Below are 17774 nucleotides of genomic sequence, written 5' to 3'. Positions count from 1 at the left end.
TTTTTGCAACACTCCCCCCTCTTTTTTTACCTACCCCCTGCCATAGGTCACTGTTCAGGAGATGCTGAGATGCCAATAAAGCAATACTTTCAAAGTGGGTGAATCAAACTGATTTAAGTCAATGCTCCCTACTTTAGGTCCCACCACCAGAGGTACTTAAACGCTCCTTGCATTCCATAAGATCATGGTGAAAGTATTGTCCAAAGTAGGCTCACAAAACTTGTTACTCCCCAAACATGACAATAGAAAATATCATTATTATAATCCCAAGGCCAGAGGCATTAATAAAATATCAAGATTTGGACAAACGCATGTGGGGGCAGGGAGGAGGATCTATTTCAAATGTTAGTATACAGACGGCCCTACTAAAATGGGCCCTACCAATATTTATTAGGCATTTACTTTTTTGCTGGAAGCACGCAGGTTCTTTATTTTTGTAATGCTCATGTCCCCAATTTCCCAGTTTCATATTTCAGCTCCTATCCAGATCAAGGAAGGAAAGCCAAATTTAGCCAGCTGCTATTTCTCACAGTACAGATAAGGCTAGCGTCTGGGCACAGACCTTTCTTTTTCCCATCAGCAAGCCACTTGCCCTGTCAGCACCTTGGAGATGAACTGCTTGCTAGAAACAAGAGCACCATGGCCAGGATGATTCTCTTCTTCTTCTTCTTTTTTTTAAGCTTATTTACTTATTTATTTCAAAAGGGAGCGAGAGATAGGCACTACCAATGGGGTCCCCAAGCCATGATCAATTCCAGTCTCAGTCATTTTTAGCATGCTTATGTACTCTTTGTGCTCAGAGAGGTCCCAGGATACAAACCTGGACCTCTTCAATGTGGGTCCAGTTGGGTTACTACTCTGCCACCACCAGCCTTCATGACTCTTCTGGAGATGCCACCTTGCTCTGCTGGTCCATTAATCCAGAAGCCCAATGCTCCTTCAATCACCTCTTGTCTCGTTTTAGCACAGGAACAAGAGAATGTAGAGTAAGAAAGTCATCACATAAAGTCCTCAAAAACAAACAACAAAAACCTAGGTCTTAACGTAGCTTCCCCGAAAAGCACCCATTTGAGTGCCCTTGGCTCAGTTTCTCACTGATGTTTTTAGGCAATAAATATCTGTGGGCTTTCTGGGGTTTTTTTTTGGGGGGGGAGGGTGGGTGGAGCTGACATAGGACACGTGTATTTGCAAGAGAGAGAGAGAGAAATATAGTGGGAGGGAAAGTGAAAAATCACCCCCCGGGGGGATGGTATCACTGCAATCCTTTCTTTTCCTTTCTCCTCTCTGGATTTGGGCATGCAAGCCCACACTCCCAGAGTGAGTTTCAAGTCACTGGCTTTGGGTTGGCCATATGGAAGTCCAGCTCCTCAACCACCACACCCCTGCTGGCCCCAAATCTCTGTGCTTATGATCCTTCTACAGGGTAAGAGCCAAGGCAGACATTCAGAAACATCACTAAGGACCACTGGACCTGAGGGCATTATGGAACTGAGGCAGTCCTCTGGTGCCTGAAGAAGCTCCTGAGATAGTTGTTAAAAATTGTCTTGAATACTTTAAAGCTATTCCTCTGCCATGGGTGAAAGATAAAATGTTAATTCTGAAAAGTGCCAAAGATGGTAAGGGAAGGAAGTGATCCATGAAGACACTTGTGGGAATTCTCTTCTGTGACCAGGCATACACTGTCCACCCCTGAGCCTGTCCCCCACAATTTCCTTCCTACTCTTACTTCTGGGGTCATTCCCAGGGCCAAAGTGTCTTCTACTGCTCACTTCAGATGGCAAGTGCCATAAACAGGCAGATAGATAGAGGATTTTTTGGTTAATTTTTGGTTTATGGATTTTTTTTTCCTCTCTTTATAATCCCAAACTCTAGTTATATTCTCTTGGGAAGCTTTGGTTTGTCCTCTAACCCTGATTTCAGCAGTCCAGGATTAGTTGCAATTATGTAGCATAAAAGAGCAGTAAGAATTATCACACACCTTTATGGAGTGCTTATTAGACACTAGACACTGATTAGTGGTCCTATCTGTTCACTTCTCCTCCAAACTCATGCAATAGGTATCCCTCGTCCATTACAGAGGACTCTGAGCCATGTTATGATAACTTATGGAGCTAGTTCATACAGCCAGTAGGGGCAGATTTGTAACTCAAGTTATTCAGTGTGGACTCAGAATTAGTGCTCTTAATTCCTAAACTATGAAATAATGGGGAATATTCTTTGTGCTTAATATACTATAGAGCAAGATGGGAGAGATTTATGTTTTGTTACTAAAACAGCATCAGTTTTACTACTTGCAGTAGTAAAAATTACACCACCACTATTCAAAGTTTTTCCATCCTGTGCGCCTCATTGGTCTGAGTCACCTGTCGGAAACATAGGTTCTTCCAGAAGCTGCGATGCAGTTTTAGAAAGGTGGGAGATATGCTAAGAAAATCATGTGTAGAACTGAAGAGGGTGGGGAAAGAGGATGGCCATTATCAGGGAAATACCAGAAAACTGTGGTGGAGGCTGTTTGCAGACTTAGCACAGCCTCCAAACACAAGCAGGCAGATGGCTGGGACAAGCCGCTTGAGCTCAGCAAGCTGTTTCACTAGTAGGGGCGCCTCTCCTGTGACGGTCTTCCAATGCTTCTCAATTGATCCCTTTTGTTTGTTACAAGATGGTAAGAAAGAGGATGGGGGTGTGTGTGTGTGTGGGGGGTGGGTGGGCAAGAGGGTCAAAGTGGAAGCCAGCCAGCAGCATCAGAAGGAACTTAAAAGGCAAGCTTGCTTATATATTGGAGAGGTAGGTCTTCTTTCCTATGAGGCAGGTTTGGGACTATCTTGCTAAAGTAATTATGAAGGAGCCATCTTCCCTCAAGCCCCAAAAGTGGTCTGTAAATTTGCATTTACTACATGTGTTATTTCTAGACATAAAAATGCATAAAATCATGTATCATTTAAAAATTTCAGATACAGGAAAATCTGACGCTGAAATCAATCTATTCCAAATTGCATATCCCTTATCTGAAAATACTTGGGACCAGAAGTGTTTTAGATTTCAAATTTTTTTTTTTAATTTTTGGAATAGTTGCATATACATAATGAGAAATCTTGGGATAAGACCCAAATCTATACACAAAACTCATGTATGTTTCATACACAGTTTACACACATAGCCTGAAGGTAATTTCATACATGATTTTTTATTACAGCATTTTGACCGTGACCTATCACATAAGGGCACATATGAAACATCCACTTGTGGCATTATGTTAAACTTTAAAATGTTTTGGATTTCAGATTTTTTGATTAGGGGTGCTCAAATGTAATAAACACAGATATTTCTGATATAGTGGAAAATGTCAATGATCCCAAGCATCAAAGTGAGCAGAATTACAAGAGAATATTTCAGAAGCTCTTATTTAGGCCGAAGGGATTGAAACAAAAAAACATGAACAGAAAACTAAGGCCCAGCTGGTGGCATGGTGGTTGAGATGGTGGGTGAGGCAGCTGGATCTCACATGGTCAACTGAACAGTTCAATTCTTGAACCCAGTGGGTTGAGAAATACACCAGGCATTTGTGCATGCCCGTCCAAGATCCTGAAAGGTGTATAGAAAAGAGACAGTGGCATGATCAGCTCCCATGGGGGGTAATTTATCACTCTCCCTGTTTCTGTCTCTGTCTAGTAAGTGTGCACACCCTCTAGTAAATTAAAAAAAAAATGAAGAAGAAAGAAAGCAAGATGAACATAGTAGAAGGAATCACTGAATAACCTTTAGAATTGCAAGGAACCATAGAAATCGTCCAATCCTATACCCTTGTTGCTTAATTTTTCCTGTTTTTGTTTTTGTTTTTTAGGGGAGAAAACTATAGCTGAAAAAAGCAAGTGCCATTCAAATGTAATCCCTACTGGTTGGCCTACTTTGCTTATATTTCTAGTTTGAAAACTTGAGTTTAAATTAGATTTTGAAGGGCTACATTCTATTTGAACATACTGGCAGAGATAACTTATATTGACTCCCTTGATAAAATGTAAAAATATTTCTGCATATGAGTAAGCCCTGCTCTCTCAATCTGCCATTTATCAGTTTTCCTACATGTGAAGTTCGGGACATTAGCTTTGTTTTAAGTCAGGCCCACCTGCTTGCAGCCCTCAGATGGTCAGACCATCTTGGGAGTAAGAAACGAAATATTCGCTGACGTCTAAAGAGATTTAGTATCCCAGGAGCACTTATTAAGACTTCAGAATATTCCACTGAAATGCCACACTCTGGAAAACACCTGGAGAACTTCTCTCTCCAGGACCAAATGCCAATGCTGGTTAAAAAATAAATAAATAAAGGAAAAATAAAAAGAAAGAAACAATGTCAAGGTGGGCAATGCACAAAATATATACCTATGGTATTATACTATTGATTTTATGTAAGAAAAGTAACAATGTCAGTTTCAGTTTCAGTGCAAGGTATATGTGTGCATGGGAACAAATATTTTTGCTGAAAACACCATTATCGTCACAGATGTCCATATCTGGCAAGAAAAATAAATAAATCAGTAGCCTTAGGAATTATGACAAAAGATCCATGCTTTGTCTAGGTATCCTGAAAGTAGCATAAAAGATTATATTTACAGATGGATCTTTTCTTTTTTGTCTTATTTGAAGGAAGAACATCATTCATAATACAAATATTCGCATATAGGCTCATAGAAAAGGAAAACATAAAACAAGAGCACAAATCCTAACCTTTTAATAAAACTAAGGAAACTCAACACTAGATAATTAGAATAGAACTTCTCAAATGATCTTCGAAGAAGGGTCGGATGTTTTACCCCAAACTCATTACTTTTTTATGGATATGCTGGTATGCTAGAAAGATAAATTAGTAGGGAAACAACCCCATGCTTGGGTATCATGGAAATGTCATATTGGTATAAAAGTTTCTAAAGCACATTCTCTCTTTTTCTAGACGTTAACTCATGACAGACCATTGACACACTCTTGACAGGCCAGCACCAGTTGTCAGCCCACACTCTGCATAGTATTAAATCAAAGCAAGACACATGGCATAGCTGATAGAAGGCAAGCCCAGAACAAGGCCTTGAGAATAAAGGCATGATGACAAGTCTTTGAGCCTGCACTATCCTCTATGGAGAATGGCTCTCTGTAAGGTCACTTTTCCAGAACTGTGGCTAAGCACAACTTGCACCTGATTTAGTTCCCAAGCTATGAATATTTTTTACCATATCCCCATCTGGGCCTAGCAAACATGTGCATGAGCTCATGGGCACTTCACTCCAAAGTTTAAACAGCCTTTCTGTCCCTGGAGGAGCCAGGAAATAAAAGTAAAGAAATTCTTAGAACGCTTGGATTCCATCTCCATTCTAGATGAGACCCCTGGATTCTGGCATTTGCCTTGGATTCCTCTTCGAGATCTTAGCCTGAAAAAGGAATGGAATGTCTAGCAAGAGGAGTGGTAAATCTATAACGTCACTAGTAACTTGCACGAGAATAGCCACCCACTAGATTTTCTGGTGACATGAAAAGCATGCAAACAAATAAAAATGAAGGTTTAAAAATAGCATATAAAATACGATACCAATGAGAAACAATACAATAGGTGTGTATGTCTAGGTGGAATAAAAATTGTAAGACAGTACCCATAACTGCTATTGTCTTTATTTTTCAGGTAGAATAACAAGAGATTTCGTTTTGTATGTTTTTCTGTATATTCAAACTTCTACAATGAATACTTATAACTTACATTAGTGAAAAGAAGAATAAAAAAAAAAAAGGAGGGAAATGCATAAGGTTACTGGGCTTTTACAAGAGAATGATGCCAGCTCTTATTTCTCCTGGAGTTGGAGAGGGATGGCCTGAAAAAGGGAGATGAAGATCCTCATTTCTAATCACCCAAAGACTAAGAAAGAGAGGACTCAAGTGTTTCTGTTGCTTTTGAAGGCAAGAAGAACAAGATGCTAGAAAATAAAAAGGAGATGCGTGTGTGGGAAAACCAATGAAAAGAGAAGTGCCAGGGTAGTTTAGGTATGAATTCCACAACCTTCTCCATCTGTGATTTTAAAACTTGATGAGAATAGTACCCGCCAACCAGCCCAAGGACTGACTTCAGGAAGGCAGCTCTACGCTGTGGTCTGGAGACCAAGTTCATCAGCCTTGGGTAAGTCTACCCATCACTAATGTACAATACCTTAGAAAGCCTGGCCTCTCAACTCTACCCACAAAGTCAGGCATGTATTTCAGGAGTGACCATGGTGTCTTTAGAAACCAATAGCCCTGAGGAGCTAGAGAATCACCTCTCTTATTCTCCTCTTCTCTTCCTAGGTGCAGAAAGAAGGACACAGACACACAGAACAGTCCAGCCCTAGAAGGTGCTCACTGTTTACACTTGAAAGTCATCGATGATTAATGAGGAAATCATGCTATGTTTCTTAAGAGGTTGCAGGAGGAATAGGCAACAAAGGAAAAAAACCAGAAACCTCTAAATTCAAGGGAGAAGTGTGGACCCTGTGAAAGCTCAGAGGTGCATTACAGTTGTCCCAGAGAAGGTCTTTTGTGAGTCCCCTCCGGGCAATCAGTGACAGTTCTTGGAAGAGACACACTCCTGAATCATTGCAGACACCATGATGTGTGGAGCTCAGTTTCATTGGAAACCCAAAGACAAGAGGAAAAAAGTTATAACAAAGCCAACAATTGGACGCAGTAGTGCCGGAGAGCACAGTGCAAAGCATGTGGTCAGCCTTCTGCTGTTTGGGAAAGCACCCAAAAGGGAGGCACTAGCTTGAGACACATTTGGGCTTTTTTGATTTAGAATAATGCTAGAGAATTAACTTTGACCTGGGTATTGTATCTTAGCCATAAGATTCTCAGGACTTCCTGGCCTTAGGAACAGACATCCAGAAGACTGAAAAATGCATCTTTATGCTTCTAGCCTCAGGAGATGAGACACAAATGGAAGAATATGAAAGGTTAGAAAGAATCAGGAGAATGACTTATTTGTACTGGGGATGTCCATGGGGAGCATAAAAGCCACTTCTTGAGGATCATCCTCAAATGTAAGACTTATATCTCAAATATATCTAACTTCTCCTTCCCTTAATCGTTTATTTTAAATTTAATACCAAAAATGTATTTAAGTAAACATAGTGTGATCACCTCAGAGAGAAACTATGCTGAAACCACACACACTCACACACATACACCCCTTCTACAAGAGCATCACACAAAACCTTTTGTCATTGAGACCAGCAGTTAGCATAATGGCTATGTCACTGGACTCGTCCTGGACCCAGTGGCTTAAAATTCACGCCGGGCTCGTGTGCGTGTGTGCCCAAGATCCCGAGAGGAGAATGGAGGAGAAGGGATTGCGGCGTGGCCATCCCCCCTGGGGGATGATTTCTCGCTTTCTGTCTCTCTATCTCTGTCTGTCTGGCAAGTGCACGTGCCCTATAGCAAAAACCTTTTAAAAAAAAAAAGAAACTTTTGTCATTTGTTTTTCTAAATTTTCAGTTAAAAAGAAATCTGTAGCTAGGATGCCACTATGTATGGCAGGTGAGTGAGGTATGGGTAAATGTTGACTTTCTTTTGATTTTGTTTTACTTCCCCTTAGCTAAATTAAAAGTTTGTATGATATGCAAATAAGTACTTTAATTAATTCTTACTTTCAATGATTGACAAAAAGACTCACTGGCTATTTCTAAAACTTCAGTGCATCTGACAGAAGGATCGACAAACTATGAGCAAAAACACCCGTCCTGGCATGTGAATTCACTGCTGGGGCCCTTGATTTTATTAATTTTCTTTCTCCAGGCTCTCAGTCTCTACTCTGTGCTTGTTTCCAGCTCTCTGTGTGATTTGGGGCTATTTTGAGGCAGGATTTCGGTCGTTGGCTTCCCCAGTAGTAAAAGGTGTTCATAGGATGTAATCCACAAAGGATAGTGCAGCCAAGTCAAAGAGAAATGGTCTTAAAGAAGAAAACATCCCAAAATATGTGGAATTCTTGCTAAGATATGATCACTTGTTTAATTCCCAGAAGTTCACTGTCATGATCTATGATGCATTTTCCCACCAAGGTACAACACTGTGGGTCCTTAAGGCAGGCACTGAGGTATGGGACTGAGTACAGCAGTTACCACTCTTGGATTTACCTTCATATACATACTCCAACTACACTGGGGTCTACGGGACAAAACAAGGGCTTCCGTACACCTGGTGTGTATTTGTGTGTATGTGTATAGATGTTTATGTGTGTCTGCATGTATACAGTGACTTCTCTTCCAGAGACAGACTCTTCTTCTCCTCTTCTCACCAAAAATGTCTCCACAAAGCCCTTGTCTGCACTCTCTTGTGGTTTGTTGTGGTAATCTCCCAAGAGCATTCTAACCAGTGGCCAATTTTCTAGCAAAGGCCAGCAAAACTCAACCAAATGCTTCTGCAGAGTCAGAGATCCACAGGGCTGCCAGATCATGACTACAAGGCATTTTCACACAGAGATTACAGAAATCTGAGTGTCCTGTTCAGAAAGAGAGGAATACAGGGGAGAATATCAGCCCTATTCTGATCTCTACCCTGTTTGATTTAACCCTTTCCTAAGCTGAGTTATCGCCTACCCAACATTCCAAGCATTTCGATCTAGATTTCTTTTTTCCACATTATAAACCATTAAGGGAGGGAAAGTGTGTTTTTTGTCCATGATGGGATGAGAGAAGACCTGGAGAAAGAGTAAGCTTCAGGTTATTCTCATGTTTGGCACTTTGAGCCAGAGAAGCCGGAAATTCAAGGTAGAGGTTTCTGTCCTGGTGCCAAGTTTGTTTGCTATGATCAGACTATGGAACATTTCACTCCCTTAAATTTCATAAAAACATCTGTGGAACTTACCTGTGGCTGAAATCCTTTGAGGTCGCTGGCTGCAAGGTCACTGGCTGAAAGGAGCTGGAAAAGAACAAAGGTATTTTCCTTAGTGATAACTGGGTTTGCATACAGTATCCCCAAGACAACCAAACAGCAATGAACTTACCATAGCCTAGATCAGGGCTAAGAAGTATAATAGAATCACAAAAAGTAAATGTGCAGCTTCTGGACTAGGAATCCAGACTAAATGACCTTCCCATGTTGCATCTACTACAGCTATGACCTCCCCTCCCTGTTGCTGCTCTTCCCTACCTTATTTGTGTATGCTACAGTTCTTCAAAAGGTCTTCAGTTAGGAATTATGGGATATTGGCAGACTTCAGCAGACCCAAAGACTCCCTGAAAGTTTAATTACGTGTGAGCCTTTAGATGTATACATTTCCTTGGGGGGTGGGGGGAAGGTCCCTGTCTTTCTTCTTACTATCAAAATAGCCTATGACCCAACTACTTCAAAATTGATACTCAGGGCCCCATTGCCAAATGGTTAAAGAGCTGGATCCCACGTGGCTATTCATGGTTTCAATCCCAGCCCCTGTGGCTTGAAAACCACATCAGGCATATGTGCTTAAAATCCCAACTAGATGGAGAAATCAAGAAGGGATTACAGCATGGCCATGATCCAATGGGGATCCATGCTTTCTCCCTCATCCCTTCTCTTTCTCTGGAGAATACAGGTGTCCTCTAACAGTTAGAAGAACTAGAAAGATTTAAAGAGAATTAAAGACCTATGTCTTCTAAGAAAGTGTTTTATTTCTTCTCTCTTTCTCACTTATTAAAAATCAGATCACTACAAAAGACCATTTCTTCTTCCCACCTACATGTGACTCAGTTTCCCTGCATAATAGGTTGCCTGTTATTTTACATACTATTTAGGTGTCCCCATATTATGCTTCAAACAATCATATATTAGAGGGTAAGAGTAAGATTTCTATATTTTTTGCACCACTATGTTTAATCATTATTAAAAAGTAAGGTTAAGGTTTTAAAGAATTTTGCATCCTCTCCAGGGCTTTTTACCAGAAAATATCCAATAAAAACATGTGATTAATTAATCAAACAATCACTTTTTTTATTATTGCTTAAAAATGCTGGGCAAGTGTGGGATAAAGAGAAAAGGGGCAGATGCTTATTTTTATTCAAGGAGTGTGACTGTTAGCTTTGTTAGGCCTGGAGAGCACTGGTGAAAAATAGGAAAGATTTCATGCTTGCTATAACAATATTTTGTTTGGGTAGAGAAAGAGAGGGAGTCTTGCTGGGCTCCTTCTGCCTTCAGAAAAGCTCAATTGGACTTTTTGAGCTTACCTAAATAACTCTTCCAAAAATGATGCGTAAGTGGTGTTAAAACTGGTAGAGCAGAAAGGAGGTAAAGAACGGGAGGCTGTCCATTCTCCCTATACTCAGCCTTGCAGGTGAGATTCCCTATTCTGGCAGAAAGCTAGTCAGCCTTTCTATAATGCAGCAGCCAAGTAACAGCCCATTAGGCGACTAAACTTTAGGTAAGAAGAGCCCAAACATAATTGTGAGGTTTAGTCCCTTCTTTCAGGGAACCTGTATTTTGATCCAAAGACCAGACATGTGTATTTCAGCTTGAGCAGAGCGTAGTTGAATGCAAGCATCAAACTGTAAAGATAAGTGAAGAGAGGTCAGGTTGGGTTGCTGGCATAAGATGGAATTGAGACTCAGACACTGGTGCAAGTGGTAGGACACTACTATGTGAAGTTGAGACCACATGGAAGGTCCAGGTTCAGTTCTGAACAAACTTGAATAAGCTGGGCATGGCAGTGTGTGTCTACCATTCCAGCTAACTAGGAGGCTGTGGCAGAGGATTGCGATGTGAGACTCTATCAAAAGTCCTTCTCGGGACCAGCAGTTAGTGTGATGGCTATGTCGCTGGACTTCTATGTAGTTGACCACAGTTCAAGTCCAGTATCACACTGAGCACATGTGCGTGCATGCCCAAGACCCCAAGAGGAGAATGGAGGAGAAGGGATTTCAGTGTGGCCATCCCTCCTGGGTGGGGGGTGATTTCTCACTTTCTGTCTCTCTCTCTGTCTCCCTCTTTCTTTCTGGCAATAGCATGCGCCCTATAGCAAAAACCTCTCCAAAAAAAAAAAAAAAGAGAGAGAGAAAAAAACCCAGAAACTCCTTCTTGAGTTCTCTCTCATTAAAGGAAGGGAAAAAAAGATGGGAGCTTAAATTATGCCTTGAAAAATGGAAGGGTGAGAGGGTGAGGTGTTTTGGGGTAAGGTGGGAGCAGTTGGAAGAACAAAGACATGGAAAAAGGACTTGCCAATTCCAACATACCCCCGTTTACAGCTACTAAATGCTAGCCACGGAACTCCTTCAGGAGAAAGGGGTAAACTGTGATACATGGAGGATTCCCTGGGTACCCAGCACAATGGTTGCTGTTCATACGATCTTTCTAAGTCATACAGGTAATGCATGTATTTGGGATTTAAACTCCAAGCTATATTTTCCCAAAACTTTTTCTTCTATCATAAGGTGCCTCTGATTCATAGAATATTGGAGATTATTTGTCAAGGAATTGAGACATTCTAAAAAACCAAGTGCCATAACCTTAGATGAATGAGCCACAGCTAGTAACATAAAGCATGTGTCCTTATGAATGACCCTTAACTAACTTCTCTCTCAGACACTCTTTTATTTAATTTGTAATGACAATCCATTCGTCTGAATTTATGGAATGACTAGAAATAGAAATATGGCACTTTTCATATATGTCAAGTCTCGCGAAATTAGTATTTACTCCACATTCCCTGTAAAGGTTGGATCCTATTTTCTTTTTCTTAACAAGGAAGCAGATGTGTACAGTTTACTTTTTAATTCTTGAAAGTTTGGTTTGGAAATGGAGTATATATTTTCTCACCTAGTAAGATTATGCCCAACAAGAGCATGTTTGATAAGACTACATTTTTTTTTATTTCTTCAGAGAGAGAATGAGAGAGAGAGGGGAGGATAAAGAGACAGACAGCACCATAAGCAGAACCTAGACACCATAATCCACCCCCAACCTCTTCAGCCAGCTCTGGATTATGGGCAAAAATGTCCTCCGAGAACTCAGGGAGGTCTCCAGACTGGAACTGGGAACCTTTCCATTGGGATAGCCTCACCAGGCACCATGTTTTACCACTGAGTCACCGTCTGGTCCCACTATCATTTATATCTTACACAAATTCTGCTGACGTGTAGTTCATCACTACATAATCTGTTGATCAAATTACTTCAAAGGAAAGAGGAGATACTGCCTACCCAGAAGAGAAGACTAGAATGACTAAATTGCTAAGCCTAGGGAACAGAAATGCGAGGGCAGGCAGGCTTTAGACATCCTTTCAGGCAACAAAGGAAATGGCACTCCACTTACAGCATTGTGTGCATGAAGGAGACACTCAAATATCTGAATGAATGAATCGGCTCTGATGATGGAAACAAGCTTTTGTTTTATCTACTACAGTATTGAGAGAGTATTGGTTTCATTTCAGTGTAGAAATTGGAGGTTAAGCTTAAGGAAAAATAGTATCACAGTGAAAAAGGTTGAATAGTGAATTATTCCACCAAGAAAGAGAGAGAGAGTGAGAGAGAGAGAGAGAGAGCTAGCTCTTCCCTTCTTGCAGGTGACACAATAAATGTTAAGTGGGCCCACTACAGTTCAGATGTATTAGCTTATCTGATGACAAGTGGGAGGAGGTAGGGTAGTGTCAGGGACAGAAACCAAGTAACTTCAAAAACTCCAGAATTCCTTTTCCTGGAAGATTTCAAGTATTTCAATCACAATGTAGTGAGCTATAAAGGTATTTTCTGACTTAGGAAACAATCAAAGGCCAGTGTTGAAGCCATTCCTCTAAACAGGTCTTGAAAGAACAGCATGTCACATTGTCTTTCCTTCTCATCCAGCCAGGACACCCATCCTACCTAGCTCCTGGGTTCTACTCATGCTGTGATCAAACACATGAGCTCTTGGGCAAAACACAGGCTCTGCAACATGAACAGTCCTGAAGTCAATGATTATCTAGAATTCTATAGATTCTGCATCCAGGAGGATAGAAAGAACTGACCTGTGGGATTTGAAGTATGGTGCTTAGGTGTGGACTAGAAATCTAGGATAAGCAGGACAGTCATGAAGCCTACCCATTAAAGGAAGCTGGATCCCATATGACGGATCATGATTCAAGTCTCAACCTCGGTAGTTTGAAAAACATGTCAGGTGTGTGTGTGTGTGTGTGTGTGTGTGTGTGTGTGGGTGTGTATGTGTGTCCCAAATCCTGCCAGGATGGGGAAATGGAGAAGATAAAATTGAGGCATGATTATGTCTCAATGGGGAGAGGGGTACTTTCTAAGCTCCCCATTACTCTCTTTCTCTCCCTGGCAAATGCACATACCCTCTGCCAATTAAAAAATCCCAAGACAAGAAAGTCCTCTTGTATTTCAAAATCATTGGCAACCTATATCTGGACCACCCAAAATAAGTTCCAGTTTTATAGAAGGTAACTGAAGGTCCTTGTTGGGCTAAGGAGCCAGCTCTGCTGGATAACAGTGGTTAGGGAACATGGTGTAGACAATGGTTGGCCCGCACCCCACCCCCATGTCTAATCACTCTCCCTTAACCAGAGTAGCTCAGCTTTTTCTTGTTTCTTGTATGCAAGTACATTTGAAAAATGAATGTTCTGCCACTAAAACTAATTTTTAAAACGCTTATTTTGCAGAAGAAGCTGGTAAGTGCCATTTTCAAGATCACTTTACTAGTTAACAACAGGCTTGGGTGGATCCCTTAGTCCCAGCCCCTCTGCAGAAACACCTCTGTGAATGACCAGGTCCATCAAGTCCAACCCGATATCCTGATGTAAACTGCCACTGATTTCTACTCTGAAAGTGGACAAGATGTGCTCCAGAATACAGGGAAACTGAGGCATGGTTCAGAAGAGATAAGCATGCTTCTTCTGAAACCTTGAAAGGCACTGATCTAGACTTCTCAATCCTGCCCCCTACAACTGGCATCCTGCTCCAGGCTGTCCCACTGAGAAACAGTCTACTGCCCAGGGCAGCCTACCTATGTGGGGAGGGATCCCAGTCAGGGAGACAGAGAGAGGAAAATGCAATCCATGGTGGCTCTAGGGATTTCAATCAGTCTGAAGTTAATGAAAAGGATCCTGCCTTTTTCCAGGATGGCTAAATGTCTGTACCACTTTGAGCTAGAGGGTTGAGTGGGTGTGGGGGAGAAGGGCAGGCAGAATTACATTTAAAAGGCAAAGAAAGGAGAAAATTCTTTCATCTCCCTGGTGGAGCGTGGCAGTGTTCCTGGGGCCCTGCTCAGACCAATCTCATTCTTGACACGTCCTGCAGCTCTCTGGAACAGGCCACATTCAAAATATTAGGAGGATGACTCTGCCTTCCATTTTTGAGGAGCTGTAGTCTCCTGGCATAAATTCAGGTTTCGTCTCTCTCCTCTCTCCTCTCTCCTCTCTCCTCTCCCTTCTCTCCTCTCTCCTCTCTCCTTCTCTCCTTCTCTCCTTCTCTCCTCTCTCCTCTCTCCTCTCTCCTCTCCTCTCCTCTCCTCTCTTCTCTTCTCTTCTCTTCTCTTCTCTTCTCTTCTCTTCTCTTCTCTTCTCTTCTCTTCTCTTCTCTTCTCTTCTCTTCTCTTCTCTTCTCTTCTCTTCTCTTCTCTTCTCTTCTCTTCTCTTCTCTTCTCTTCTCTTCTCTTCTCTTCTCTTCTCTTCTCTTCCTTTTTAGTGTCTCCAGGAGAGGGTGGGAAAGATGGAAAGAGCTTTTGGGCCCTAATGGGTGGAAGGAGAAGTCCCTGCAGCCTCTCAAGCAGAGACATTCTATGGCCTTGTTTTGATCCCTTCCTGCTTTCTGAGTGGGATTCTATCTTTGCTTCCTTTACCCCAAATCACCCATCATACCGCTGTAGTCAGCATTCTCTGTAACCCCATGGGCCTATGACTGTCCCTCCTAACAGCTGCCCTCCTACCTGCAATATCCTCTAACTTCTAAAGTGTCCCCCTTAAGAAGGAAAGAGACTGCTCCATTTTTCTCTTCTATCCTCCTGCTCCTAGGACATTATTTCCCCCCTGCTGACCCTTTATCAAAACTAGGCACATATCTGGGCAGGGTGGAACTTGACCTCCAGTCAGGCTGACCCAGGGCTGTGTCTGGGAAGGGAGCATTCACACAAAGTGGGGAAAGGGGAAAGACAAAGACGGGTCATGCTGGGCATCTGGCCAGAAAGATCTCAGCCTCACAGACAAGTAGCTGGACAAACTAAAGTCTGGTGGCCCTGGGAATGCTCCAAGCCATTTGCTCTTACCGGATACGTCCTTCCATGTGGACGAGGAAATAAACAATGGCAGGCGAAATCAATGGATAGATGAAGGGATGGTAGGTTGATAAATGGATAAAGGAACAGAGCAAACCGGCTTGGGGGAGAACAAATGACCCATTTTAAAATTTGTTCTTAAAGATAACATCCTTTTATCAAATAAGCTTTCTATTTTACCCATCATCCATTCAATTTATCATCCTTTCCCTTTCCTCTTTCATGGAAAATGGATCTTTTTCTCCTTCTTTATCTTATGAAGTGCCACTTCCTTCTTACTCTGGCTATAGGGTGGAAGCTGAACTCTATCCTACCCTAACCCATCAACCCATAAAAAATTCAGAACATCCTAACTGGAAGGCAATGTCCCAGCAAGCTGAGATAATCATCTGATCATATATGTGTGTGACATTGTAGAGATAAGCTAACCCTACTCTCTCCCTTAAAAACGAACCTGAGGCACAGAAAGATTAAATGACTGACCCAGTGGAAAGTCAGGCACAAGAAATCTAACAATATGTATGTATCTCAAAGAAAGTCTCAGTTGCCCTGGCAGCTAGAGAATGGGTGATTCTGAAAGGGGCAGAAAGATTTACGTGGTATGTCAGGGGTCAGTCAAGACAGAGAAAAGGACAGAAATACAAGGAAAGTTTACACAAAGTAACATGGTCTGGAACCACCAATCATGAAGAAACCTACAACTCCACCGGGACCACAGAAGAAAGTGTGGAAATTTGGATAAGGAAGATAAAATGGAACCAAGAGGTTCCAGTCTTCATAGGGATAATAAATGTAACATTGTCATACTTAAGAATATTTAACTTAGAAAGAGAAAAACTGTCTTTGTACTGATTCTGCTGCATCTTACTGTGGGATCTGTTACTGGATCACTGACCTTATTTAGATATTATTTTGCCAACTATGAGATGAATTTCAGGATCCTTCTGGCATCCTTACATCACTGCAAGTGTCCCTCTCACCTCAGAAATAAAAAGGAGATGTCCTCTTCTATACCTTTCTTTAGATAAATCGTCCCTGAAAACACACACTTCCAAGAACTTGTCTCTTCTTTCTAGAAGATTTTCTAATCAGAATGTCAGAAGGTAGGGCAATGAGACAGTCTCATATTGTGGCTCCATTACTAGTTTATAAATAGGAATTGGGACAGATGGCCACTCAGACTGTACAGTGAGGCTGAAGTCAAATCCATATCCCAGCTAAACATAAGCAGTCTTCCAGATCAAAAATCAACAGTTCTGACTACCAAGGCATTTGGGGTGGGTAGCACAGAAGACAAGGGCCTGGCTTCTCAGCAACCTAAGAAGTTACGTTACATACTCGAAGCTGTCATTCTAACTGGTCTGCATCCTTTTGCTAAATCACCTTAGTTTCATGGAATCCTAAAGGTTAAATCTGAAACCACTAGCAACGCCAATCTTATTTTCAGGATCCTTGACAAAGAGCAACAAGAATGACTAATACTAGCTTTGCATCTAACACCTAGCAAGCCCGGTCTCGATCGCTTATATATTATAATTTGTATTTTTTTTTTAATGATGAGTTCTAATGTTTAAAGGTAAGATCTATAACAAACTTCCCTAACTATTAAGTCAAAAAAATTATATATGTATACATATTTTTTAAGATCCCATGTGTAGGCAAGCCAGTAGCATGGTGATTAAGGCAGCTGGATCCCACACAGCTGACTGTGCAGTTTGGATCTTGGACCTGGTAACTTCAAAAACATGACAGGTCTGTGAATGCTTACAATTGTAAAGGAGGAATAGAGGTGAAAAGATTGTGGCATGAAAAGATTGTGGCATGACTATTCCTCATCAGAGGTTCTTGCTTTCTCTCTCTCTCTCTCTCTCTCTCTCTCTTTCCAGTGAACAATCACACTCTCTAGCAAACTAAATATATATATATATATTTAGTTACTATATCTATTATTATTTTTATATTAATTATTATATCTATTATTGTTATATTATATTATATATAAATATTTATTCATTATATACTTGTTATATATATTTAAAATTTGTATATACTTAATATACTTTATATATATATTATAAGGAATAATCTTGCACATATAACCAATGCTTTTACAGTGGTGTATATGTTTCATTGACATCCAAGTCACAGCTATTTCATTTTCTAGATAGGAATATTTAATCCTCTGCCTTGTAGACTGGAACTATAACTGACACGACCTAATGGAAGAAAAGGCATCTGAATGCCTTCATCTAGAACTCACTGAGATGACGAATCCTGGTTTATTTCATCTGAATTCAGTGAACCTAAGGAGGCTTGTTCACCCTTTCTGAATTTCTCAGTAGAACTTTTTAAAGTGCATTGTTTCTTAGACCAAGGAAACTTACATTTCGTATAAGGTATTTTGCATGGTATCAAGTGAGAAATTTACAGAACTAAGCCTGGCATAAACTGATGATGGGAATGTTAATATCACCATTTTTTAAGTAGTTCAATAAAAAGTGACTCAAGAGGGTTAAGTCGTCTCTGAGGTTCTCAACT

The 17774-nt window shown here is 41.1% G+C and overlaps 1 protein-coding gene across 2 annotated transcripts in view; it reads right to left on the bottom strand.

The window, feature by feature from the left end:
* SETBP1 (SET binding protein 1) overlaps positions 1-17774 on the bottom strand; it is a 380871-nt gene that overhangs the window by 190250 nt on the left and 172847 nt on the right. For both annotated transcript variants that reach the window (XM_006144402.3, XM_027770260.1), the window contains exon 3: positions 8874-8927. In XM_006144402.3, the coding sequence (XP_006144464.2) occupies positions 8874-8927 (54 nt within the window). The remainder of the gene's footprint in view (positions 1-8873; positions 8928-17774) is intronic.

Source organism: Tupaia chinensis, unplaced genomic scaffold (genome assembly GCF_000334495.1).
Source record: "Tupaia chinensis unplaced genomic scaffold, TupChi_1.0 Scaffold000119_1, whole genome shotgun sequence".
In the NCBI taxonomy this organism is placed as follows: Eukaryota; Metazoa; Chordata; class Mammalia; order Scandentia; family Tupaiidae; genus Tupaia; species Tupaia belangeri.
This window is presented reverse-complemented; position numbering and strand designations above follow the sequence as displayed.